At 43.6% G+C, this 23,232-nt stretch overlaps 1 protein-coding gene and 1 non-coding gene across 2 annotated transcripts in view; both read left to right on the plus strand.

Annotated features, from left to right (window-relative positions):
* The first annotated feature begins 1,449 nt into the window (after nt 1-1,449).
* CTNNAL1 (catenin alpha like 1) overlaps nt 1,450-23,232 on the plus strand; it is a 69,773-nt gene continuing 47,990 nt past the window's right edge. The window contains exons 1-3 of the mRNA XM_066367496.1: nt 1,450-1,695; nt 16,534-16,723; nt 21,367-21,554. Coding sequence (XP_066223593.1) covers nt 1,555-1,695; nt 16,534-16,723; nt 21,367-21,554 — 519 coding nt within the window. The 5' untranslated portion in view covers nt 1,450-1,554. The remainder of the gene's footprint in view (nt 1,696-16,533; nt 16,724-21,366; nt 21,555-23,232) is intronic.
* On the plus strand, nt 22,360-22,464 carry LOC136396472 (U6 spliceosomal RNA). The gene has a single exon (XR_010749758.1). It is a non-coding gene; the product is annotated as a U6 spliceosomal RNA (small nuclear RNA).

A 23,232-nucleotide genomic window follows, 5' to 3' on the forward strand; every position in this document is an offset into this window, starting at 1 on the left:
CTATTCTGCTCTGATGGTTTCTCACTGGCAGATAATGCTCACAAGTATTTCTTCATGCTTCTCAGTTTCTTAGTCTTGATTAAACCCCTTCACAGGGGTGTGCTTATTTTTTTTTTAAGTTTTATTTTTTAGAGGGGGGTGTCAACAGAGATGAGGGAAGGGAGGATCAGGAAGCATCAAATCGTAGTTGCTTCTCCCAAGTGCCTTGACCAGACAACGTGCGACCTCAGCATTCCAGGTCAAGGCTTTCCACTGCACCACCGCTGATCAGGCTGAAGGAGTATGGTTCTGGAAACCTCCTTCTGGCTTTGCTCCTGGAACCTTTAGAGCAGGGGTCGGGAACCTATGGCTTGTGAGCCAGATGTGGCTCTTTTGATGGCTGCATCTGGCTCACAGACAAATCTTTAATAAAAAAAAATAATGTTAAAAATATAAAACATTCTCATGTATTACAATCCATTCATTTCCTACCGCTCATGTTCATGGTTGCTGGTGGCTGGAGCCAATCACAGCTGTCCTCTGGGACAACACCAAATTTTTATTGGATAATGCGTAATGTACACAGGTCGTTGTATGGCTCTCACGGAATTACATTTTAAAATATGTGGCATTCATGGCTTTCTCAGCCAAAAAGGTTCCTGACCCCTGCTGTAGAGTAAGGGGTTTTCAGCTTTCCCATTGCAGTCATGCAGGGTTTCTGTAGGCTTAAATTTAGTCAGAAGTAAACACTAACGATCTTTTCAATGACCAGCTGTTAAGAAACTGTTCTGTGCTAGGCTCTAGAGGGAAAGTAGTAGTACTGAACAGGAGGTGAAGCTTTTCCTTATGCTCTATTTCATTTCCTTTTCAAGAGAGTCTGAACAGTGTTGCTCGCCAAGCACCTAGATACTCCGTAATTGCATAATCAAATATTCCATGTTCTATCCCGCTCAAGATATATGTGAGACACAGTCGGAAAAGGAGCATAGTGCAGGGGAAATGGGGCGTCGGAAGCACAGTTGCCAGTGGAATTCCCGTCTCAGGGTAAAAGCCCCTCCTTCCAGACTTGACTGGTTCTGCTCTACTAGTTAATTTCAACCCCAGCTCAGCTTGCCGCTGAACTGGATTTAGGACGAGTCATTTATCCGGAGGACAGAAGGCTTTGCTGGAGACGTTGGCGTCGTCGGCGTAAGAGGCCATGTGGCCGTGGGAAGCTCTCAGGTGTCTTGCTTATTCTAGTGGGGCGAGACATGCGTGGAAGCCCCTGAAGAGTGGCCTCAGGGGAGAGACGGGGCGGGGTCCGGAGGCGGGTACTGCCGGGGCGGGGATGCCGGGCAGTCCGCAGACAAAAGCGCGTGGGGGCCAGGCAGTGGCGGGGCGTCCCGGGGGCGGGGCTCGGCGGCGGCGGAGCGGACCTGGGGGCGAGGCCGCCCCGGGGGCGGGCCCGGCTGGGGGCGGGGCCTCGGGCGGCGCGGGTGCCTTGCCGCCGCTGCGGGCGGGCGGGCGGGCTGGCGGGCTGGCAGGCGGCGAGCCCGCAGTGGCGCGGCGTCCGAGCTGCGCGACGGGCGGAGGGCCATGGCCGCCTCTCCGGGCCCCGCCGGCGTTGGCGGCGCCAGGGCAGTGCAAGGCTCCGGCCCGTCCGGCTTCGGCTTCGACTCAGGACTCGAGATCAAAACCCGCTCGGTGGAGCAGACGCTGCTCCCGCTGGTTTCTCAGGTAAAGCGGGTCCCGGCGCGGCCCCCACGTCTCCTGGCCGCAGCCGGCGATGGCGGCGGCGCTCGCGCCGGGGGGCCGGGCGGGAGGCAGCGGCTGCCCCACATTCCTCGCCGCATGACGGCGTGGGTGTCCCACCGCCTCTCCGGGCTGGGGAACCAGCCTCGGCGGAGGAGGCGGCAGTCGGGATCCTCCGAAATCCCGAGGCGAGGTCGAGTGTGCCGAGCGCAGGGGAGGCTGCGGGGCGCGGACCCCAGTGCGGACTGGAGTGCCCGGCCGGCAGGTGCGCCGCTCGGCCTGTCCCTCCACCCCGCTTCGGGGTTGGGGTTGGGCGATCCCTGCCCAGCGAGGCTCCCTCGGAGGGTGGGCGGCGAGTCCAGCTCCCGGGAGGCGGAGAGGACCCTCGGGGGGTCCCCCGCTGGCACCGAGGGGCCCTCCTGTCGCTGCTCTCTAACCCATCGCAGGCTCACATTTGCATCCCCAGTCCAAAGCCGGACTGGTGGCCACGCTGGCCGGGACATTCCTATCCGCCTGGAGGTCCAGCGCGCTCTCCCCGAGGCCTTTGTCCCTGTCCCCGCGCGCGTGTGTGTGCCTGCTCGCCCCGCTCCGGTTCACCCCGCGCCACCCTGCTCCTTCCCCTTAACCTGCCCGCTCACGCCAGTGGGCTTGTGTCCGGCCTCGGGAGAATGACGTGAAGGACACACTTCTTTTTCTATCCCGTTTGGAATTTATGCCTTATTGTATTTGTCGGTCCTACCAGAAGTCTGGAATCAGCTAGCTGACGCGCTTCGTTTCAGAGAAGTTTTTGTTCCCGTGAGCCGAGGTATACGTAGCCCGAGGGCTCGAATTCCTCACCTTGATCTGTTGTCTTGTGCCAAGTACAGTGGGGAGGGAAGAATTCGGTGCCTTGTAGAGCGCGTTGGCGTTGTGTGACTCAAGGAGATTGCAACGTCTTGATGACTCACACTAGTATTGCCAGAATTTTAGAAGTAGAAGAAATCTTAAAGATTATCCGATTCTAAATTAAAAAAAAAAAAATTCTTGCAGCATCCTTGACACCTGGTCGCATCCATTGCTTAAACGTGTTTGTTCAGTGATGGGGTTGGTCCATAGCGTTTTAGATGCCGTCTCTTCTCCATCCCAGCCCTGCAGATACTTGAAAACAGCAATCACACATGTCCCTAGATTCCTGTTATGCTGATTAAATGAACAGTTCCATTTTCTTTCCCTGTGTTCGTGTTAGCCTGGCCAACAGAATAGTGAGTGAATACACCTGACAACCTCCTTCCCTGCCCCTTTCGTGTCTGATGGAAGCACTGACATAGGGAAGGGATTGCTAGGATTATTTAGTTCTGTCTACACTGCCCCTCCTCCAAAAGAATGCCACCACCACCACCACCACCACCACCACAACCAATACAACCACAACCCAAAATGAGAAATACTGGAGTAGTTTTATGAGACACAGAGATAAGTGAGTGGTGGAGTTCAAGTATTTTATGCATTTATTTAACATTGACTGTACCACAGGCCACGTTCTAAGCACTTTATAAATATTAACTCATTTACTTCTCATAATAATCCTGTGAGGTAGATAGATGTTTATTCTCATTATCTGGATAAGGAAACAGAAATAGTGAGGTTAAGTAACTTGTCATAGGACTGAACTACAAATGTCAAACTGGGACTTGAACCCAGACAGCATGGCTCCAGAGCCCATGCTCTTAGCGATTCCATGTGCTGTGTCCTTTCTAGAAATCAGAAGCAGTGATGAGGTCAGCTAGTTTGGTAGGTGCAGACAAGAGCGTCTACAATGGAAAAACAAGCTGGAAGGTTGTTGTAATCTGAGGAAATGGTAACTTTTCAGTGTCACTGCTAAAAACGTATCAGTCCTACAGCTCTGCATTGTGTAATTCTGGGGTAAAAGAGGGTGGAGAGAGTAGGAGAGTGGAGGAGGGATGTATGAGTCGCTGCTGAGAGTTAATTAGAGGTCAGTGCCAAAGAAGGAAAATGCCAGTTTTTCCCTTGCCTGCTAAAGACTTATGCAGGCCCAGAGCTGAGGCTGTGCATCCCACACGTTATCTATCTACAACAGCATCTTCAGCGCAATACCATAACTGATGATCCTAACGGTTGACTGGACTCAACAAGAAAAGGTTAAATTTTGCTTAAAAAAATAAAAATGTATAAAGCATGGCTGGAATACTGTTAACAAAGCAGGAACTTGTGAAGTACAATTAAGAATGATTAAGTTTCCAGCCCTGGCCGGCTGGCTCGGTGGTAGAGCATTGGCCCAGTGTGTGGAAGTCCTGGGTTTGATTCCCGGTCAATGCACATAGAAGAAACACCCATCTGCTTCTCCACGCTTCCCCCTCTCCTTCCTCTCTGTCTCTCTCTTCCCCTCCTGCAGCCAAGGCTCCATTGGAGCAAAGGTTGGCCCAGGAGCTGAGGATGGTTCCATGGCCTCCACCTCAGGCGCTAGAATGGCTCCGGTTGCAACAGAGCAATGCCCCCTGGTGGGCATGCTGGGTGGATCCTGGCCTGGCACATGCGGGAGTCTGTCTCTCTGCCTCCTGGCTTCTCACTTCAGAAAAATACAAGAAAAAAAAAAGAAAAATGACTAAGTTTCCGTTAATGTTAATGGGTTCAAACTGCATCTCTAGAAAACCCAAGTCTAGGAGCCTCCTTTTCTAAAGATGCAGCATTATTATACAATTCACCCTTCATCATCTTATACAAAAAATATTTTAAGCATTTTAAGAAAGCATTTGTTGTATGCTTGTTGTTGTTCTTTGAGGGTCTTGTATTCTCGTTGGGAGACAGGACATGTACAGAATAGCACATACTAGGTGCCAGATGAGTATTATTATTATTATTTTAAATTTATTGATTTTAGCAAAGAGAGAAGAAGAAAGTGAGAGAGAAAGACATGAATATCGGTCTGTTTCTGATTCTATATGTGCCCTGACCAGGGATTGAACTGGCAACCTCTGTGCTTCGGTTCAGTGCTCTAACCAACTGAGTTAGCCAGCCAGGGCAGATGACAGATGAGCATTATTAATATAAGAACTCAGAGAAGGCATAATACAGTTTACTAAACGTAATGGTTTTTACTCTGATACCATTTAACCTCTCTAACTCTCTAAGTAAAAAGTTCTGGGTTACTGGCCTTATTCTAGGAATGCAAGGTTGAGTAAATATTAGACAACTATATAATTTTCTGCATTCACATATTAGAAAAGATATATTTTCTTATCAATAGATGCAGAAAATACATTCAGTTAAATTCAACTTTAATCATGATCAAAAGCACTTAGTAAACTTGTAACAGAAGAAAACTTACTTCTGTTACTTTCTAATAAAGTGTATCTGCAGAAAACCTACAGTTAACATCATAGCAACAAATCAGATTTAGAACAAACCTTTTCTTTTAAACTTGTAGCAAAGAAGGATGTCACAGCTTCTTATCAATGTCGTCCTATAAATCCTAACCAGTGCCACAGACAAGGAGAAGCAAAAAATGTAAATATAGTAAAGGAAAAATCAAAACTCTCATTGTGATATAATTTTCTACATAGAAAATTAAAGAGTTTACAAATAGATGGTAAAAATTAAGAGGTTTAGTCAGTTTACTGAATATAGGATACTAAAGTCAACTACATATCTCTACATTAATAACACAGAAAATTTAATTCTAAAAAAATGCCAGTTAGAATCAAAATGAGGTTCCTGGGAATATATGTATAGCAAAAGAGATGCCAAACTTTATGGAGAAAATTTGAAAATTTTATGCAAACCCAAAGGAGGGCTAAATAAATGGGAGAGGAGCACTGGGCTCATGGTTAGATGAACTCATATTATAGGCACAACAGTTTTCCCTATTGAGCTGTAAATTTAATGCAGTTCTAATAAAAATTCAACAGGATTTTTCCTTCCTTCTCTCCCTCCCTCCCTTCCTCCCTTTCTTCCTTCCTTTATTTTGAGAGAGAGAGTGGGGAGGGAGGAGACTGAGAACTATCAACTCCTAGTTGCTTCATTTTAGTTGTTTATTGATTAATTTTCATATGTGCCTTGATGGGGGGCTCAAGCCGAGCCAGTGACACCTTGCTCAAGCCAGCAACCTTGGGCTTCAAGCCAGTGACCTTGGGATCACGTTGATGATCCCATGCTCAAGCCAGTGACACCTTGCTCAAGCTGGCAACCTCAGGGTTCTGAACCTGGGACCTCAGCATTCCAGGTCCATGCTCTTATCTGCTGTTCCACCACCAGTCAGACTTCAACAGGTTTCTTAAAGGTAGAATTTGATAAAGGTAATTCTAAAATTTATATGAAAGAGGAAAGAGCCAAGCAAAACCAGAAGAGAAGCAAGGTGGGTGGTCTTACTCTACCAGATTTCAAATTTTTTTATAAAACTATAGCAGATTAAGAAAGACATTGTGGGTGTAAGAACAGAGATGGACAGATAGGCTAGTGAAACAGAATAGAGAATCTAGAAACAGCTCCATGCATATATGGAAACTTGATAAATCAGACTTGGTCCTGCTGATCAGTGGGAAAAGGAAGAAAAAAATTTTAAATAGGTCTGGGACAATTGGTTAAGTAAATAAAACACATGAAACTTGATCCATGCCCCTAAGAGAAACTCCTGCTTGTGCCTTAGAGACAGGGATTGGAATTTTGATAGTAGGGTTTTTTTTTTGTTTTGTTTTGTTTTTAACTTCTAATGGTCCCAAACTGGAAACAACCCAAATGTCTTTTAACAGTAGGATGTTTAAATAAGTTGTGCTGTGTTTATACAATGAGATATTATACAGCAGGGAAATGAATGAACCACCGGTATAATTATCATTATGGATGAATTTCAGAAACATAGTGCTGAATGAAAAAAAATTAAGGTTCAAAACCAGGCACAACAAAACCGTATATCGTTTAGGGATATAACATATGCGCAGTACATACCCTAAGAGGGTGATGAGCACCACATTGGGAGAGCAGTTTTTTCTGAGAGAAGAATGGGGTGATGTGGAAAGGGAGGGGCCCCCAGGGCACGTGGGTTGTCAGAGCTCCTGGCAGTGTCCTCTTAAGCTTGGTCTTAATGTCTTCCTTTCATTTCTTTAAACTGTATGTGTATATGGTATCTACACGCATTTGCTATATATTTTCCAACTCACTTTTTTAAAAAAGCTCTGGGCTAAGTCCCAAACATATTTCTGCAGAACAACTCCCCACCTTCTTTAATAATCACTTTATTCTTTCTGTCAAAACTCCCACTCCCAGTCTTAAAATGTTTTTCGGCAAGGAAGGGAAGAGGGGGGACCTGCCACACAGCCCCACCCCGCTGCGGAATGTTATTCCACCGCCCACTCGTCTTTCCTGTCTCTGATAGGCTGACTTCATTCACCGGTGTGCAGACCCTTTCCATGTCTGAGTTGCTCACCCGGTCTTCCCATTTCTCTCTGCAGCATCCTGGAAGCTTTTCAGCAGCCTTGCCTCACTAAGCTGGAGGCAAATAGGATAGATACACACAGGGCCCTCTTGACTGATGTGTGTATGTGAATTTCTGTGTGTTTTTAATTGCAATGATGAAACACATAAAATTCAATCAATAAAACGGTATATAAAGTGAGCGGAAGTGTCCTTTTTTCCTGCCTTATAAAGCATCTCTCACTATTTTGGCGTGTTTTCTTTCATATTGGTTTCTACTGCTGATTAGCTGATTTTCATATCTAATAATTTTAAGCATTTACTGACGAGTGTTGACAAAAGAACGTCCAGCCTTAAGAAAAAGCCTTATAGGAATGTATTTGTGCAGAACTGATGACAATTGCCAGGAAACAAAACCTCAGCAGATTGAGGGAATGCATGGAGGACTGGCAGCTTTGCGGCTCATTTTATACATTAGAATCAAAGGCGGAGTCAGAAGGGAGGGATAGTTACATGAAATCACAGACTGGTGGTTTAGGGAGGCTGGAGAAAGCAAAGCAGAGAATCTCTGAGGCTGGATAACAAGCAAAACGGAAAGACATACTTTTACATTGGTGCGTACAGGACAGTTAACATTTCCCCCCCAGAGAGTTGGCAGCAGTGTGGTCTTCGCTCTGTGCTGGTGGTTGTGACCTGATGAGTCCGGAAAAGGAGATTACTCTGACATTTCAAAGGTGTGTTATCTCAGATACACAAAAACAATAGACAGTTTCAGAGGTAATGACTGACTTTTGTCAAAGATGTTACAGGCCTGGGACATGACTACTCACCATGACCTGCTTTTAGTTAGGAAGTTTTATGTTCAGACCACCCTGTGGGGTTACCTTGGTCTCTGAGTGTGTGAGGCCCGCCATGTGGGCCTTTCCTGAGCTTGTCTGGTTTAGTATGTGGCCCCCTTTTTGTCCTCATGAGTTAAACCCCCGAGACAAACTTCTCTGTCCTGAATTGGCTTCCTTATTCCTCAGGTTCCAGGGAATTAAGGCTTTGTTCTTTTATCTGGGCAACTGCCTTTTTTTTTCTCTTTCTTCCTGGTCTTCACTTATTTTCTTGCCTCCCCACAAAATAAGGAAACTAAGAAAACCCATCCCTATCAAAAGAGAACTGTCAGTTATTCTAGAAAATAAGAATAGCATCATAAACATAGGGAAAGAGCAGAGGTTCTAGAAGTGCAAACAGTATAATATCTAATGATTACGCAGTGTTTATTACATACCATATACTATTCTAAGTACTCTGTTTACATTTTCTAATTTTTTTCCCCACAATGACCTGATGAAATGAGTGCTAATATTATTCCTGTTTTTACAGGTGAGAACACTGAGTCACAATAAGGTTAAATGACTTGCCACAACATGGCAGAGCCAGAATTCAAACCCAGGCAAAGTGACACCAGAGATCACGCTCTTAAGTGCAAGATTGCACTTTGTTAGGGATTGGTGCTTCTTGACACCCTTTGTTAGAAGGTATCAAGTCAGCCCTAGTTCTTATTCTTTTATGCCACAGCAGAGTTCTTCAGTATAACAGTCTCTCTCTTCCCCAGGGGATGCCGTCTCTGTCCTCTTTTCTCTAGACTAGTGGCTTGTGACTCCTGATATAACATGCCTCTTATGTTGCAGATTAATAGCTAAAATATTATCTGGCACATTATGTAATTTGCAAGGCACTTTCACCAGCTGTCTTTCCCTTGATCCTTAATATAGTCTTGAGAGGAAAGAGGAAGCAAAGCTATTAAGAGTGTAGACAGTTTGGCTTTTTGACCTTGGGCAAATTCTTACCTCTTCTAATTTTAGGTTCTTTATCTATAAAATGAGGATGATAAAGTATCTGATAGATATCTAACCATTAAATGAATTAACACAAAATAAAATATAAAATAGTGCCGCTACTGTTGGGCTTATTTTTTGCAAGAGAAGGAAATTGAAGTTTGATCTGAATTCCATAAAGCTGTGTGTTTAGGTATGTATATGTATAAAACAAGACTGAAAGAATTATGCCCAGATGTTCACAGGTCAGTGGAATCACGGGTGATTTTTATTTCTTTAGACTTTTCATAATTTTCCCATTTAAAAAAAAATGTATAGTTTTTGAACCTTTTCTTTTTAAAAGTTTGAACATAATTTTAGGATATAAGTGGACCTTATAGTAAGGAATTTTATACATTGATCTGGCTCCTCTAATTCAGTTTTGAAGCAAACCTGTATTTGGACCGAACATTTTCCGGGCTGCTTGCAGTAAGAGGAAGACAGCCAGCCACACCTAATTATGCGCTGGGGAGGATGTTGTCCTGAAGCCAGTGTGTGTTTCAGAGTGGAACAGTAGTTGGTATTTCAGCCTAATTGCAGGATCTTTTCCTTTATGACTGAAAATTTAAAGCTTTATGTAAACAAAGGATTTTAACAAACACAACTGAAACTCCTGTTCACTGCAGAGTCTCTTCCTAGGTGGTCTTTTGGGATAATCAGTGATGATCAAGCCCTGTGTTCTCCAGCTGGTCTGAGGAGTCCCCTAGTCTGTCAGGTGTGGAGCAAACTAAGCTGGTGCTATGGGATTCACAGTTGCTTCCCTGTTTCCCACGAGCATGACCCACAGTCATCCTCAGAATTCAACCATAGCAACTCTTCTTTGACATACCCTAATGGCTTTTGGTAGTATTTTATTTTGGAGAAATTGTTCTGCAATCCTCCTGTAGGGCCAGTAGTTGCCACCATCACAGCCAGGCAGGTGCAAGTTCCCATTAGATTTGGACAGACAGTAATGAAACTGTGGAGCCAAAAGCTGGTGGGCCATTTCTTTATTCTAGCCTCACAACCAGCCGGTGAGAAAAACAAACACATGGGGCACCAGAACCCACTCACATGTTCTCTAGTTCCACAACCAGGAGAATCTTTTCTGGTTTTTCCTAGAAGCAAAGGCCTCACCAATCTCAGCGGAGCGTGCAAGAGCCCTCTCACCTCTGTTCCTCATCTGCACACCTTCTCCCTTCTACTCTCTGCACAAACTCTGCAAAAACATGGCTTCTCCTTCAGCACCTTGCCATCCTGGCTGCCTTTTCTGCAAAAATATGGCTTCCTTCTTCTCTTAAAACTACCTGGGCCCACAAAGACCCCTCCTCCAGCATCATTAGCATAACAAAGCCCCTTCCCAAGCAGGAAGGTAATTAGCAGTTTCACCTGGCAACGCCATTTTAAACAAAGTGAGCAACTCAGAAAATACAAATTTTACTTAAAATTTTTTTACAAAAAAACTCATTTGGCCAATGCCTTAAAAAAAAAATCAGGAAGATTGAAAAGCTCCACTGAAGGAAAGAGTACTGGTGGGTTTTGGTGTCACATAAACCTGGATGCACATTCTAAACCAGGCCAGTTCTTAGTGTGTGAGCCAATAAATTTCACTCAGTCTTAGTTTTCTTATCTTTAATAATACCTACGATTTATTTTTACTTATTTATTTATTTTACAGAGACAGAGAGAGAGAGTCGGAGAGAGGGATAGATAGGGACAGAGACAGGAATGGAGAGAGATGAGAAGCATCAATCATTAGTTTTTTGTGGCAACACCTTAGTTGTTCATTGATTGCTTTCTCATATGTGCCTTGACTGTGGGGCTACCACAGACCGAGTAACCCCTTGCTCGAGCCAGCGACCTTGGGTCCAAGCTGGTGAGCTTTGCTCAAACCAGATGAGCCCGCGCTCAAGCTGGCGACCTTGGGGTCTCGAACCTGAGTCCTCCACATCCCAGTACGACGCTCTAGTCACTGCGCCACCGCCTGGTCAATAATACCTAAGATTTAAATAAGAGAGCTAATTATAATATACCTTGAGTGCTTACCATAAACTAGGTACTTTGTTAAACACAATATGTGGATCATTTCATTTAATTCTCTATCAACAACATATGATACAGAAGATGGTAAGACTCAGTAATTAAAAAACTAGGCTCTGGAGTCCGAATATCTGGGTCAGAATATCTTCTTGATGTCCAATTTCTTTACTCTCCATGAAATCCGCTTCCTTAATTGTAAAATACCTGCTTCATTGAGATTTTGTGAAGCATTCTAGGGTAGTATTTAACAGTATGGCCTTTTGCCAGCATTACCCTAATATCAAAACCGGATAAGGACACTATAAGGAAGGAAAACTAAAGGCCAATATCTGATGAATAAAGGCAAGAAATTATCAACAAAATACTATCAAACCAAATTTAATAGCACATTAAAATATACCATTGTCAACTGGGAGTCGTCTCTGGGATGCAAGGATGGTTCAACATTGGCAAATCAAAAATAATGATACGCCAGTGGTTTTCAACCATTTTACACTTGGGGATTGGTGAAAATAGGAGAAGTATTTTGGGACCACTAAGGCAGAAATCACTGTGAACATAAGCAAATTCAACCAAGATCATTGGCTCTATAATCTTTATACAACATCAGGGTGGTTAACTCTTTCACAAACTGGCATGAAATTTTGTACAGAGTGGTCTGTGGACCAGTGGTTGAAAAACACTGTATACACCACATTAATAGAATAATAGGAAAAAAAAATCATACGATCATTGCAATAGATGCAGAAAAAGTAACACAATTTAACATCGTTTCATGACGAACTCTCAACAAATTGGGTATAGCAGGATCGTATCTCAACATAATAAAGGCTATATATAGTAACTCCACAGCTAATATCTTTTATGGTGAAAAGTTGAAAGATTTTCCTCTAAGATCAGGAACAAGATGAGTGTTGGTGAGGATGTGGAGAAAAGGGAACACTTGTGCACTGTTGGTGGGAATGCAAATTGGTACAACCGCTATGCAAAACAGTATGGAGGTTCCTCAAAAAATAGAAAATAGGACTACCACATGATCCAGTAATCTCACTTATGGGTATATATTGAAAGGAAATGAAGTCAAGATCTTGAAGAAGTATCTGTGCTTCCATGTTCATTGCAGCATTATTCACAATAGTCAAGCTGGGGAGATAAGCTCCATGTCCTTCTATGGATGAATGGATAAAGAAGATGTGGCATAAATATACAGTAGATTATTATTTAGCCTTGAGAAAGAAGGAAATCCTGCTATTTGTGACAATGTAGATGGACCTCGGGGGCAGTATGCTAAAGTGGAATGTCAGACTGAAAAGGCAAACAGCAGATGATCTCACTTATAGGTGGAAACCGAAAAAGCCAAACTCAGAAAAAGTGTAGATGGTGGTTGCCAACGGTTGGGTGGTGAGGGAAATGGAGAGATGTTGGTCAAAGGGCATCAATTTCCAGTGACAAAATGAATAACTTCTAGAGATCTAATGTACAGCATGGTGACTGCAGTTAACAATACTGTATTGTATACTGGAAAGTCACTAATAGAGTAGATCTTAAATGTTCTCACCAACACACACACACACACACAAATCATGTGAGGTGTTGGAGGTGTTAATCACTTGCAGTATCCACATGTATCAAATTGTCACTTTGTACACAAACTTACACAATGTTATATGTTAATTATATCTCAGTAAAGCTGGGAAAAACAAGTATGGCCTCAGAGTCCGATCATCTGACTGAATTTTGGTTTTACCACTTAACAGCTGCGTGACCATACATAGGCATTTTTTAATGTCTGTTTCCTTTATCTGAAAAAGGGGGATAAATTAGTGATAGTTCCTAAGATTATTGTGAGGATTAAATTATTTATTCAAAACCATTTTTTGTGCCAGCCACATAGAGACATTAATGTTATGTCAGTGTACCCTATTCCTCATGCCGCAAATTTAGAGATCTTTGACAACACCAATTTAATCCATTAAGCAAGTCATGTGTATTCAAGACATTCCCCCAGTTACCATTTTCTTTCATCTTGACTATTGCCACCTTGTTTCAAGCCAATGTCATCTTTTACCTAGCCTATTGCAGCAGCTTTCTAACTGGTCTCCTTGCTTTTATTTTTGCCACTTTAGCAATCTACTCTTCCCCCAGAAGAAAGTGTTCTTAAAAAGACAAAAAACAAAAAAACATACATTTGAGCCTGACCAGGTGGAGGCGCAGTGTATAGTGCATTGACCTGGGATGCTGAGAACCCAGGTTCCAAAACCGGAGGTCACCAGCTTGAGCACATGCTCACCAGCTTGAGCGCAGGGTTGCTGGCTTAAGCATGGAATCATAGACATGAACCCAGGGTTGCTGGCTCAGCTGGAACCCCCTGTCAAGGCACATATGAGAAAGCAATCAATGAACAACTAAAGTGCCACAACTATGAGTTGATACTTCTCATTCCTCTCCCTTCCTGTCTCTCTCTCTCTCTCAAAAAAAGCACACATTTGGGATTGCATGAATTATTGACTGCTACAAAATAAATTACCCCAAAATTAATGGTTTAAAACAACAAACATTTGTTATCTTGGCTTGATGTGTGTCAGGAATTTGGGAGTGGCTCACCAGAGTGGTTTGAGACCACTCATGTGTCTGTTGGCCAGAGGCCTCGGATCCATGCCAGCTGTTGGTCATGTCCGCCTCCACATCAGGCTGGTCAGCTCACTTCCCCTGGAATAAATAACCTCCGAGAGGGAGTGAGATGGACACTGAAGTGTCATTATGTCTTGCCCTCAAAAGTAGCATGCTGTCACTTCTGCTCTCTTCTAAGTTCAGCCCATACTTAAAGGAGAGAAGAATGAGGCTCCACTTCTCGAAAGGCGAAGTATCAAAGAATTTTTGGACACACATCCAAACCATTATAGAGTGTACCCCTTTTCTGCTTAAAAACCCTCCTGTGGGCCCTGGCCGGTTGGCTCAGCGGTAGAGCGTCGGCCTGGCGTGTGGAGGACCCGGGTTCGATTCCCAGCCAGGGCACACAGGAGAAGCGCCCATTTGCTTCTCCACCCCCCCTCCTTCCTCTCTGTCTCTCTCTTCCCCTCCCGCAGCCAAGGCTCCATTGGAGCAAAGATGGCCCAGGCACTGGGGATGGCTCCTTGGCCTCTGCCCCAGACGCTGGAGTGGCTCTGGTCGCAGCAGAGCGATGCCCCCTGGTGGGCAGAGCACCACCCATGGTGGGTGTGCTGGGTGGATCCCTGTGGGGCGCATGCGGGAGTCTGTCTGTCTCTCCCCGTTTTCAGCTTCAGGAAAAATAAATAAATAAATTAATTAATTAAAAAAAAAAACGAAACCCTCCTGTGGCTTTCCAGCCCACTTGCAATAACATACAAACTCTTCTTCACTACAATCACAGCCTGAGTAGCTGAGCCGTGCCTACCAGTTGGCTGTGGTTTTACGCTTGCCTTCTGGCCCACTGTTCTTTAAGCACTTCTGGTCTTACCTCATTCCTTAGGGGACCCCCCTTTTTTCAAAAACAGTTATTTTCTTCTCCCAAGCATGCTTTGTCCCCTGATGTTTGCCAGCCTGGCTACTTGACGTCATTGAGATTTCAGCTTACTTACATGTCATTTTTTCACGAAGGAAGGTCAGATCAGCTAATCTCAGGCAGCTAACATATCTTTTATCACATTATTCCATTTTAATGGCTTGCATGGCGTTTGTATTAAAATTGTTTTTGTTTACCTATTTATGTGATTGCTGTGTCTTCCCCAGCATTAGAATGTAAGCTCCATAAAGACTTGGGCCTTTCCTGTTCATTGGCCTTTCCTCATTGCTTACCAATTTATCTGCACATGCTAGGCGTGTAACAAATATATTTTGTATGATTGAATTACTGTTATTCTACCAGACCAGCGATTTTAAACCGGTGTGCCACAAGAATTTTTAAAACATGCAATACCAGGCTAGTTAGTCAGGGGCACTGACCTCTTTTCCCTTAGACTGTCAACTTTTAAAAAATGGCAACAGCCAACACAACAATAGCCCTCTGGTGTGAATGCCCTGTCTTGAGCCATAAATCTATAGGTCATATAATAGAATTGCATTTTATTGGTCACATTGCATAATAAGGTTGCATCTGATTGGTTAATTCTTAGTAAGAAAAATCCTTTTATTCAAGTACAAGCACCTGATTTTTTTAAAGTCACTTTGGAGCATAAAGGGTAGGTAATTACTGTTATTTTTGATTTTTAAAATCAAAATTATACCTTTTCTTTGCCATGTTAGCAAAAATTTAAAAATGGTATTTTTTTGGTGTGTTGCAGAATTTTGGTAATTAGTGTACGGGTGCCGTGAGAGAAAAAAAGGTCGGAAACTGCTGTACTGGATTGTTGACTGAACAGCGGCAGGACTGTGATGGTTTTGTTTAGTGATGCATTCCTAGGACCCGGCATTTAGGAAATACTCAAAATTTGTAAAACAGTATTCTAGATGAGGAAATTTAGCGAGATTAAATACATTTCCCTAGGTCATTTAGCTAAGTAATGACAGCGCCAAGGCCGACACCACACCTTCCTGACTTGGAACTATTAATACCATAACATATAAAGTGCATGGCACTTAACTATAGTTTGGACAGTGATTCCTTTCCTCTCTTCTTAATTCTCTATTCTGGTCTTTGTTAATATATGTATGTAAATCATTTCAAAGTTATATGCTTAGTGGACATGTATACTACACTGCCCACAAAAATTAGGGGATGTTTTATCACTTCACATTCATTTTGAAGTAACCCCTAATTATTGCGAGCAGTATATTTGGGATCTATACTTATGATGTCACATTCTTTAAATATTTTATATGTCAGCAAAGTTCACGTGCTAACTTTGTAAGATGCTTTGAAGATGTGTCTTTGTTTCAACCAGCTTAACTTCTCACATTTTGTATTTTATTTAAGGGCCTGGAACCGAGTGTTCCGACTCTTGGTATTTCATTTACTTTGAATCTATATAAAACTCAGAGAAGCAAACAATGTATCGATAGATTGTAATAGTCATTCTCAGTATCTGCTTAATTCAATAAACATGTGTGGCTCAGATGACATGTTGTACAAGCTCCGAGCCTGGGCCGGGCTGTGGAGTGGAGTGCCAGGAGAAGGTGCTGTCTGCACACATAGCGGCTCAAGTCAGAGCGCAGGAATCTAGACCTGCAGGGCTTTGATTTTCTGTGGATTCTTTGAATGTAATGATCGAGCCTCTCCTACTTTTCTCTCATCTTGAAGATTTGTTGAAAACTCTGGAAGACTTCTGGAATTATATGCCCCAGATATCTGCCCCCTGGTAAACTTGGAGTTGTGATGAGAGGAAAGCGTGTCCTGCGGAGAGGTGCAGGGTGCCTTGCCGGCTGCCTCGGGGTCCCAGCATTAAACTTCCGGCTTAGTCTGTTAGGCTACTCCAGTAGGGGAGGCTTCATTTACGCGGCCTCTGTCATACCGCTTGTTTTGGGAAAAAAAAGTTATTGAGATAAAATTTAAACCTGTTGCTTTTATCTTTTGTTTTAGATTACCACACTTATTAATCATAAAGACAATACCAAAAAGTCTGATAAAACTCTGCAAGCGATTCAGCGTGTCGGACAAGCCGTCAACTTGGCAGTTGGCAGATTTGTTAAAGTAGGGGAAGCAATAGCCAACGAAAACCGGGATTTGAAAGAAGAGATAAATGTTGCCTGCACTGAAGCGAAACAAGCAGGTATGTGGCTATCAAAGCCTGTTTATGCCGATTTCATTGCTTCAGTTATGATGACAGATCATTGTCGTATTCTGAATGAAGATGTGTACTGTGGTTTAGCCCTGTGATTACAGGTCCCTGGGACATGAAAAGCCTGGAGTAGCTTCTGGGACTGTTGAACTTCCCTTGTAGGGGAGTGTGAGGCACGGACTCCGTGTAGAGGAGCATATTAGTCTACTTGTCACCATGGAGGAAATGGAAATAAAAATTAGCATGTGCCTGTATTCTATAGGAGACAAACCATAGTCACTTCGAATTTCATGATGTCCCACAATTCTCTATAGCTGGTGGCTCAGAAGCCAGAGAGAGGATGGGGTGTTTGGTGGATTCAGCTTTGCTGAAGGATCATTTATCCACTTATTCTTTTAAAAAATATTTACTGATGCTGGCTAAATGCCAGGCATTTTCCTAGGCCATAGGGATATAACCATGTACACATTGGTCAAAAGTCTGCCTTCATGGAGCTTGGAGTCTATTAAGGGAGACATACCTCTGTCTAGTGAGTGAGACCATAAGCAAATGAATAAATAGATACATAACACCAGGTAGTGATAGTTATCACGAAGAAAATGACAAAGCAGAGTAAGGGTTAGGGAAAAAAGTGAAAGTGTATTTTGGGCTGGATAACTGTGTGTTGGTAATCCTTTGCTGGGGTAGGAACTGCCCCGTGCATTGTAGACTGCTTAGCAGAATCCCTTGCTTCTGCCTATTAGATGCTAGTACATCCCCTCTTCTTGCGTTGTGACAACCTGTATTGTCTCTAGACATCGCCAGATGCCCCCCAGTTGAGAACTACTGAGCTAGGGGTCAGGAAGTCCCTCTAAGGAAGCGGCATTGCAGCAGAGACTGCAGTGACCCGAAAGCCCAGCTCTGGCTGTGTGGGGCAAGGGCGTACCTGGCAGAGAGAAGAGCAGAACCGGGTGTGGCCTTCTAGGCAAAGGGAGGGACTTTGGATTGTGTTCTAAATGTAATAGGGGAGCTAGTGGAAGGTTTTGTGCAGGGTGGTGACATATATAAAAGGATATATTAAAAGGATAACTGGTGGCCTGACCTGTGGTGGTGCAGTGGATAAAGCGTCTACCTGGAAACGCTGAGGTCGCCAGTTCGAAACCCTGGGCTTGCCTGGTCAAGGCACATATGGGAGTTGATGCTTCCTGCTCCTCCCCCCTTCTCTCTCTCTCCTCTCTATAATGTATAAATAAAATATTTTAAAAAAAAGTTTCCTTTAAAAAAAAAAAAAAGGATAACTGGTGGCTCCTGTATGGAGCATGGGTTTTAGGAGGTGTGAGGGTGAAATCAGAGAGACTAGTTAAGAGGTTGTTGGAAGAAAACAAAACAGAGGTTGTTGCAGTGTTTCAGGTGATAGGTGATGGTGGCTTTGACTAGGTGATGGCATTTGAGGTGAGAAGAGGTTGCATGTTCAAGGTGGTCACGCTGATAGGATTTTCTGATGGTTTGGCTGTGGGATGTGACGGCAAGAAGAGTCCAGGTTTGGAATATGAACAGCTGGGTGAATGATGGTGCTGTTTACTGGGACGGGCAACCCTAAGGGAGGAGCAGGTGTTTTGGGAGTCACCAGGGGGGGCAGGGAGTGGGTGAGGTAAGGCCAAGTACTCATGGAGAGGCCTGCCAGACCATGCATGGTTCTGTATGTTGCATGGATGACTTTGGGTGTTATTCTGTAGGTGATTGTTTGAGGGGTTTTGAGTCAGATGAAAGGCATATAGTTCGTGTTAGAAATCTTTCTGGTAGTATGTGGGCTGACTGAGAGAGAGCTGAGACTACATAAAGGCAGGGACATGATTATGGAAGCTTTTACAGTAAACCAGGCTAAAGCAAGGCAGTGTCATAGTGATATAAACAGCAGTAAGAATGCACTGAATACTCATTAAAACGGTTAAGTAGACAGAACCTGGTTATTGATTAAAGGAAAGGGGAGACTCTGGACTGACTCTTGGATTTCTAGTCACTCACAGGGTAGAGAACAGATTTTATGTGGAGGGCAGGGGGGATGGCCTTATTCTATCTATATTTTATATTTTGCCTACACTTTTAAATGGATTTGAAATAGCTTACAAAAAAGATACGTGTTCAATAAATCCAGTAAAATAGGAGATGAAAATAAATAAACTAGAAACCTTGGCCAACATTGTTATTCTGATTAAGCATGAAATTGATGTTTGAACTTCCTGAAAGGCAAGACAAAAATGTAGGAAAGAAAGGGTTATATAATTCTCATTGTTTGTTGGAAGGAAACAAACCAGCTTGTCAAGAGGAGAGCTACTTCTTCTCTGGCACTAAATTATTGTGTGGGCAGTTATACAAAAGATATTACACAGTGCAATAGACAATTCAATAGAAAGTGTCGAGATGATCTTCATATTTTTTATTGTTTCTTATAGCAACCCTTAATGAAAACATGAGTAGGCCCTGGCCGGTTGGCTCAGTGGTAGAGCGTTGGCCTGGTGTGCGGGGGACCCGGGTTCGATTCCCGGCCAGGGCACACAGGAGAAGCTCCCATCTGCTTCTCCACCCCTCCCCCTCTCCTTCCTCTCTGTCTCTCTCTTCCCTTCCCACAGCCAGGGCTCCATTGGAGCAGTTTGCCCGGGCGCTGAGGATGGCTCTATGGCCTCTGCCTCAGGTGCTAAAATGGCTCTGGTTGCAACAGAGCGACGCCCCAGATGGGCAGAGCATCGCCCCCTGGTGGGCGTGCCAGGTGGATCCCGGTCGGGCACATGCGGGAGTCTGTCTGACTGTCTCCCCATTTCCAACTTCAGGAAAAAAAAAAAAAGAAAACATGAGTAGGGGTCTTTTAACGAAAGGGCAGCCTGAGTCCGACTCACGATACTGGCTGTGTAGCACATCACTGTGCTCGGGGGAGGGGAGAATGGAGAGGTGGTACCTGCCCCAAGCAGACTGTGGTTGGTTCTCTGAATGGACTAGAAGTGTAGGCGGTCCTGGAAACCATCTGATGTCATGGGCTCCACATGTTGTCTCTTCTCATTTGAAGTGTCCTTTCCCTCTTGGGGACTCCCTTTTCTAATAGTCACTCAGGTAGAGAATGGAAATGGTCCTGCCTAGCATTGTACAATATGGAAGCCCTGTTTTCTCTTAAGATGTATACAAAGTTAAGACTTAAATCACTCCTGAAATGTTTCTAGCCCCCTCAGCCCAGGTAATCACTTTCTCCTGTGGACATTCAGTATTGATTTGAGGGAATCATATACAGTGGTGATGAAGAACTAGGTCTTTGGAGTCAGACTGCCTGGAGTTTAGTCCCAACTCTTCCACTTGCTAGCAGTATGGCATTGGGCAAGCTAGTCAACTTTTCTAAAACCTCAGTTTTCTCATCTATATAATAGGGATAATATTGCTGTTTGTAGAAGTGTTTTGATAGAATGCATGTATGCACTTGGCACATAGAAAGTGCTCAATAAATATTAGTCATCATTTTTTTTTTTTTTTTTTTTAAAGATAGTTGAAAGTTTTATTTATTTATTTATTTATTTTATTTATTTTTTTAGAGAGGAGAGGGAGAGACAGAGAGAGAGAGAGAGAGAGAGAGCAGAGACAGAGAGAGAGAAGGGGGGAGGCGCTGGAAGCATCAACTCCCATATATGCCTTGACCAGGCAAGCCCAGGGTTTCGAACCGGCGACCTCAGCATTCCCAGGTCGATGCTTTATCCACTGCGCCACCACAGGTCAGGCAGTCATCATTATAATTATTATTTTTCACTTTTCCCTCCCTGTGTTAAGCTCTTGCTTTGTGGTTTCATTTTTCACTTGGCTACTAGTCAAGTTTTATATTTTAAATGGGAGCTCGATAAATATTTGTATTTGACTTTGGGTTTTGCATTAAAATCCAGCACTAGCTAGTTACACATAAATTAAAAACGACAACCACGAAGTGATAAGACAGCTTTGTGATTTTTTCCGGGAACTAATATCTGAACAGTCTACACTTTGGACAACTTTGTAATGCTGAGGGAGCATTGAACCATGTTGTTGGAGCAGACCAAATGTTACCATCCCGCGTACTTCAAGTTTAATGCCAGGAGTTTAGTCAGAAAGAGGAAAGGTTAAATAATGCCATATGTGCAGGCTCCTATGTAATGTTTTTGGTGTTTGAGAGCTACAGGAAAAAGTAACGTTTGCCTTTAGTTGATGAAGATGGGCGGTGACACCCCCTCACCCCCACCCCCACCCGGCCAAGGCCTGGGCAGCTGCTCACTGCTCTGCTTTTGGTTTTTCTCGGTTATTGGCTCCTGGGATTTCTCTTACTGTCTTGTAGAACAGCAGACGCTTCCAGTCATGTAGTTTGCCCCTAGCACTGGAATCAGAAGTTATAATAGTTTCCAAACTTGGTGAAGACAAAAATCTGTCCCACTTCTTAAGAATGTGCTATTATTTTGTCGTTGGAGAGCCTCCTATGTTGATCTTTGTGCTCATCCTGGGCGAGCTCTTGGGGGTTCCTGAAATGAGGCTCCAGAGCCCAGTTTGTACCCATCAGGCACGTTGCCTTCAGGATGAGAGAGAAGTCTGGATTGTAACGGAAGCATGTCCTATCCCCAATTTAACATTTCTCTCCCTGCCTTTCTCGTTAGGAGAAACAATTGCGGCACTAACAGATGTGAGCAGCTTGAATCACCCAGAATCTGGTGGCCAGATCACAATTTTTACAGACAAAACAGGAGTTATAAAGGCTGCAAGATTACTCCTCTCTTCAGTGACAAAAGTATTGTTACTGGCAGACCGTGTGGTCATTAAGCAGATAATAACATCAAGAAATAAGGTACTTGTCTTTCTGGTATTTCTATACTGGGTCTTTCAGGGTTGTTCAAAAGCTTTTTTTTTTAGGTTAGTTGCAGGTAATTTGGCAATGCTTATTATCTGTTTTAATTGTTTATAACTCTAATTGTCTAAGCTCGAAAGTGGTGTTTCTCTATACCTGCAATTCCTAAAGGATGTGTATACTGAGCCTAAACTTCTTAGAAGACTGTTACTAACTTACTGCTGAAAGCCTTTTTCTTTCTTTCTTTCTTTCTTTCTTTCTTTCTTTCTTTCTTTCTTTCTTTCTTTCTTTCTCTCTGTCTCTCTTCCTCCCTCCCTCTCTTCCTCCCTCCCTCTCTCCCTCCCTCCCTCCCTCCCTCTCTCCTTTCTTTCTTTCTTTCTTTCTTTCTTTCTTTCTTTCTTTCTTTCTTTCTTTCTTTCTTTCTTTCTTTCTCTTTCTCTTTCTCTTTCTCTTTCTTTCTTTCTCTCTCTTTCTCTCTCTCTTCCTCTCTTTCTTTCTTTCTTTCTTTCTTTCTTTCTTTCTTTCTTTCTTTCTTTCTTTCTTTCGAGAGGGTGAGAAGCATCAACTCATAGTTGGTTCACTTAAGTTGTTCATTGATTGTTTCTCATACATACACTGACGGGGCAGGCTCAGGGCCTCAAACATTCCAAGTTGACCTCCACGTTCCAGGTCAATGCTCTACCCACTGCACCACCACAGGCCAGGCCAGTGAAAGCCTTTTATGTGTACAAAATCAGAAAGAAAAGCTGAACACAGTGACAATGTACGTAATAGAGACTTTGTTGATAAAAATACCGAATACCTTGTGCTCGCTTCAGCAGCACATATACTAAAATTGGAATGATACAGAGAATATTAGCATGTCCCCTGCGCAAGGATGACACAAATTCGTGAAGCGTTCCATATTTAAAAAAAAAAAAAATACCGAATACCTCAGTGCCCTTTTTCCAAGTCAGAGAGGAACAATTGATAAGCTTCAGAGAACATTCAATCACGTGAAACCACAATTACCCACACTGCACAGTTTCTATATGCCACATCCCTAAATATGGCTGAGTGATTACAAAACTTAGAGAAGAGATCTAGACTCTTCTGGTGTCTCAGATAACAGTGTTCCTCGACCACTGGGGAAGCGAGGGTGTCCGTAATCACTCCTTTCCCTGGATAATTCACTAGGCAAGGAGAAGGGCACTCAGCCCAGGACGGGGTTGGTCCCAGCCAGTTCTGGGGACAAAGCTACCAGACAAGTGTTGAGTGAAACAGAAGTGTAAATTTAAAGAGAAAAAGAAACTGGGGAGGTTAGTTGGTCGGGCAGTGCTAGAGGAATAACGATAACCTTCCTCTCTTTGAAAGACATGGGTTGGCTCAGTGGTGGTGGCAGTCCAATTTATCTGCTAGTCGCCAGGACTTCCTGATCTGCCAGGGCAGAGTCACAGCCAACAGCCATCCTATCCTCATTAGAAATAAGTAAACACAGGATATCTGTGTTTTCTTTACCTATCTGGTCTGCCTAAAACTAATCCAGCAGTGTTATTTTAGGAGGAAAGTATTTGAAACGATGTTTCACGTCTATTTACTTTATTTCTAACGTCAAGGATACCCATGACATTTTTCTGTTGCCTCTAATACAGCTTCAGGCTGGGTAATGGCCCCTGGCTGCTCAGAGCTTCTTGGCAGT

Source organism: Saccopteryx leptura, chromosome 2, assembly GCF_036850995.1.
Source record: "Saccopteryx leptura isolate mSacLep1 chromosome 2, mSacLep1_pri_phased_curated, whole genome shotgun sequence".
NCBI lineage: Eukaryota > Metazoa > Chordata > Mammalia > Chiroptera > Emballonuridae > Saccopteryx > Saccopteryx leptura.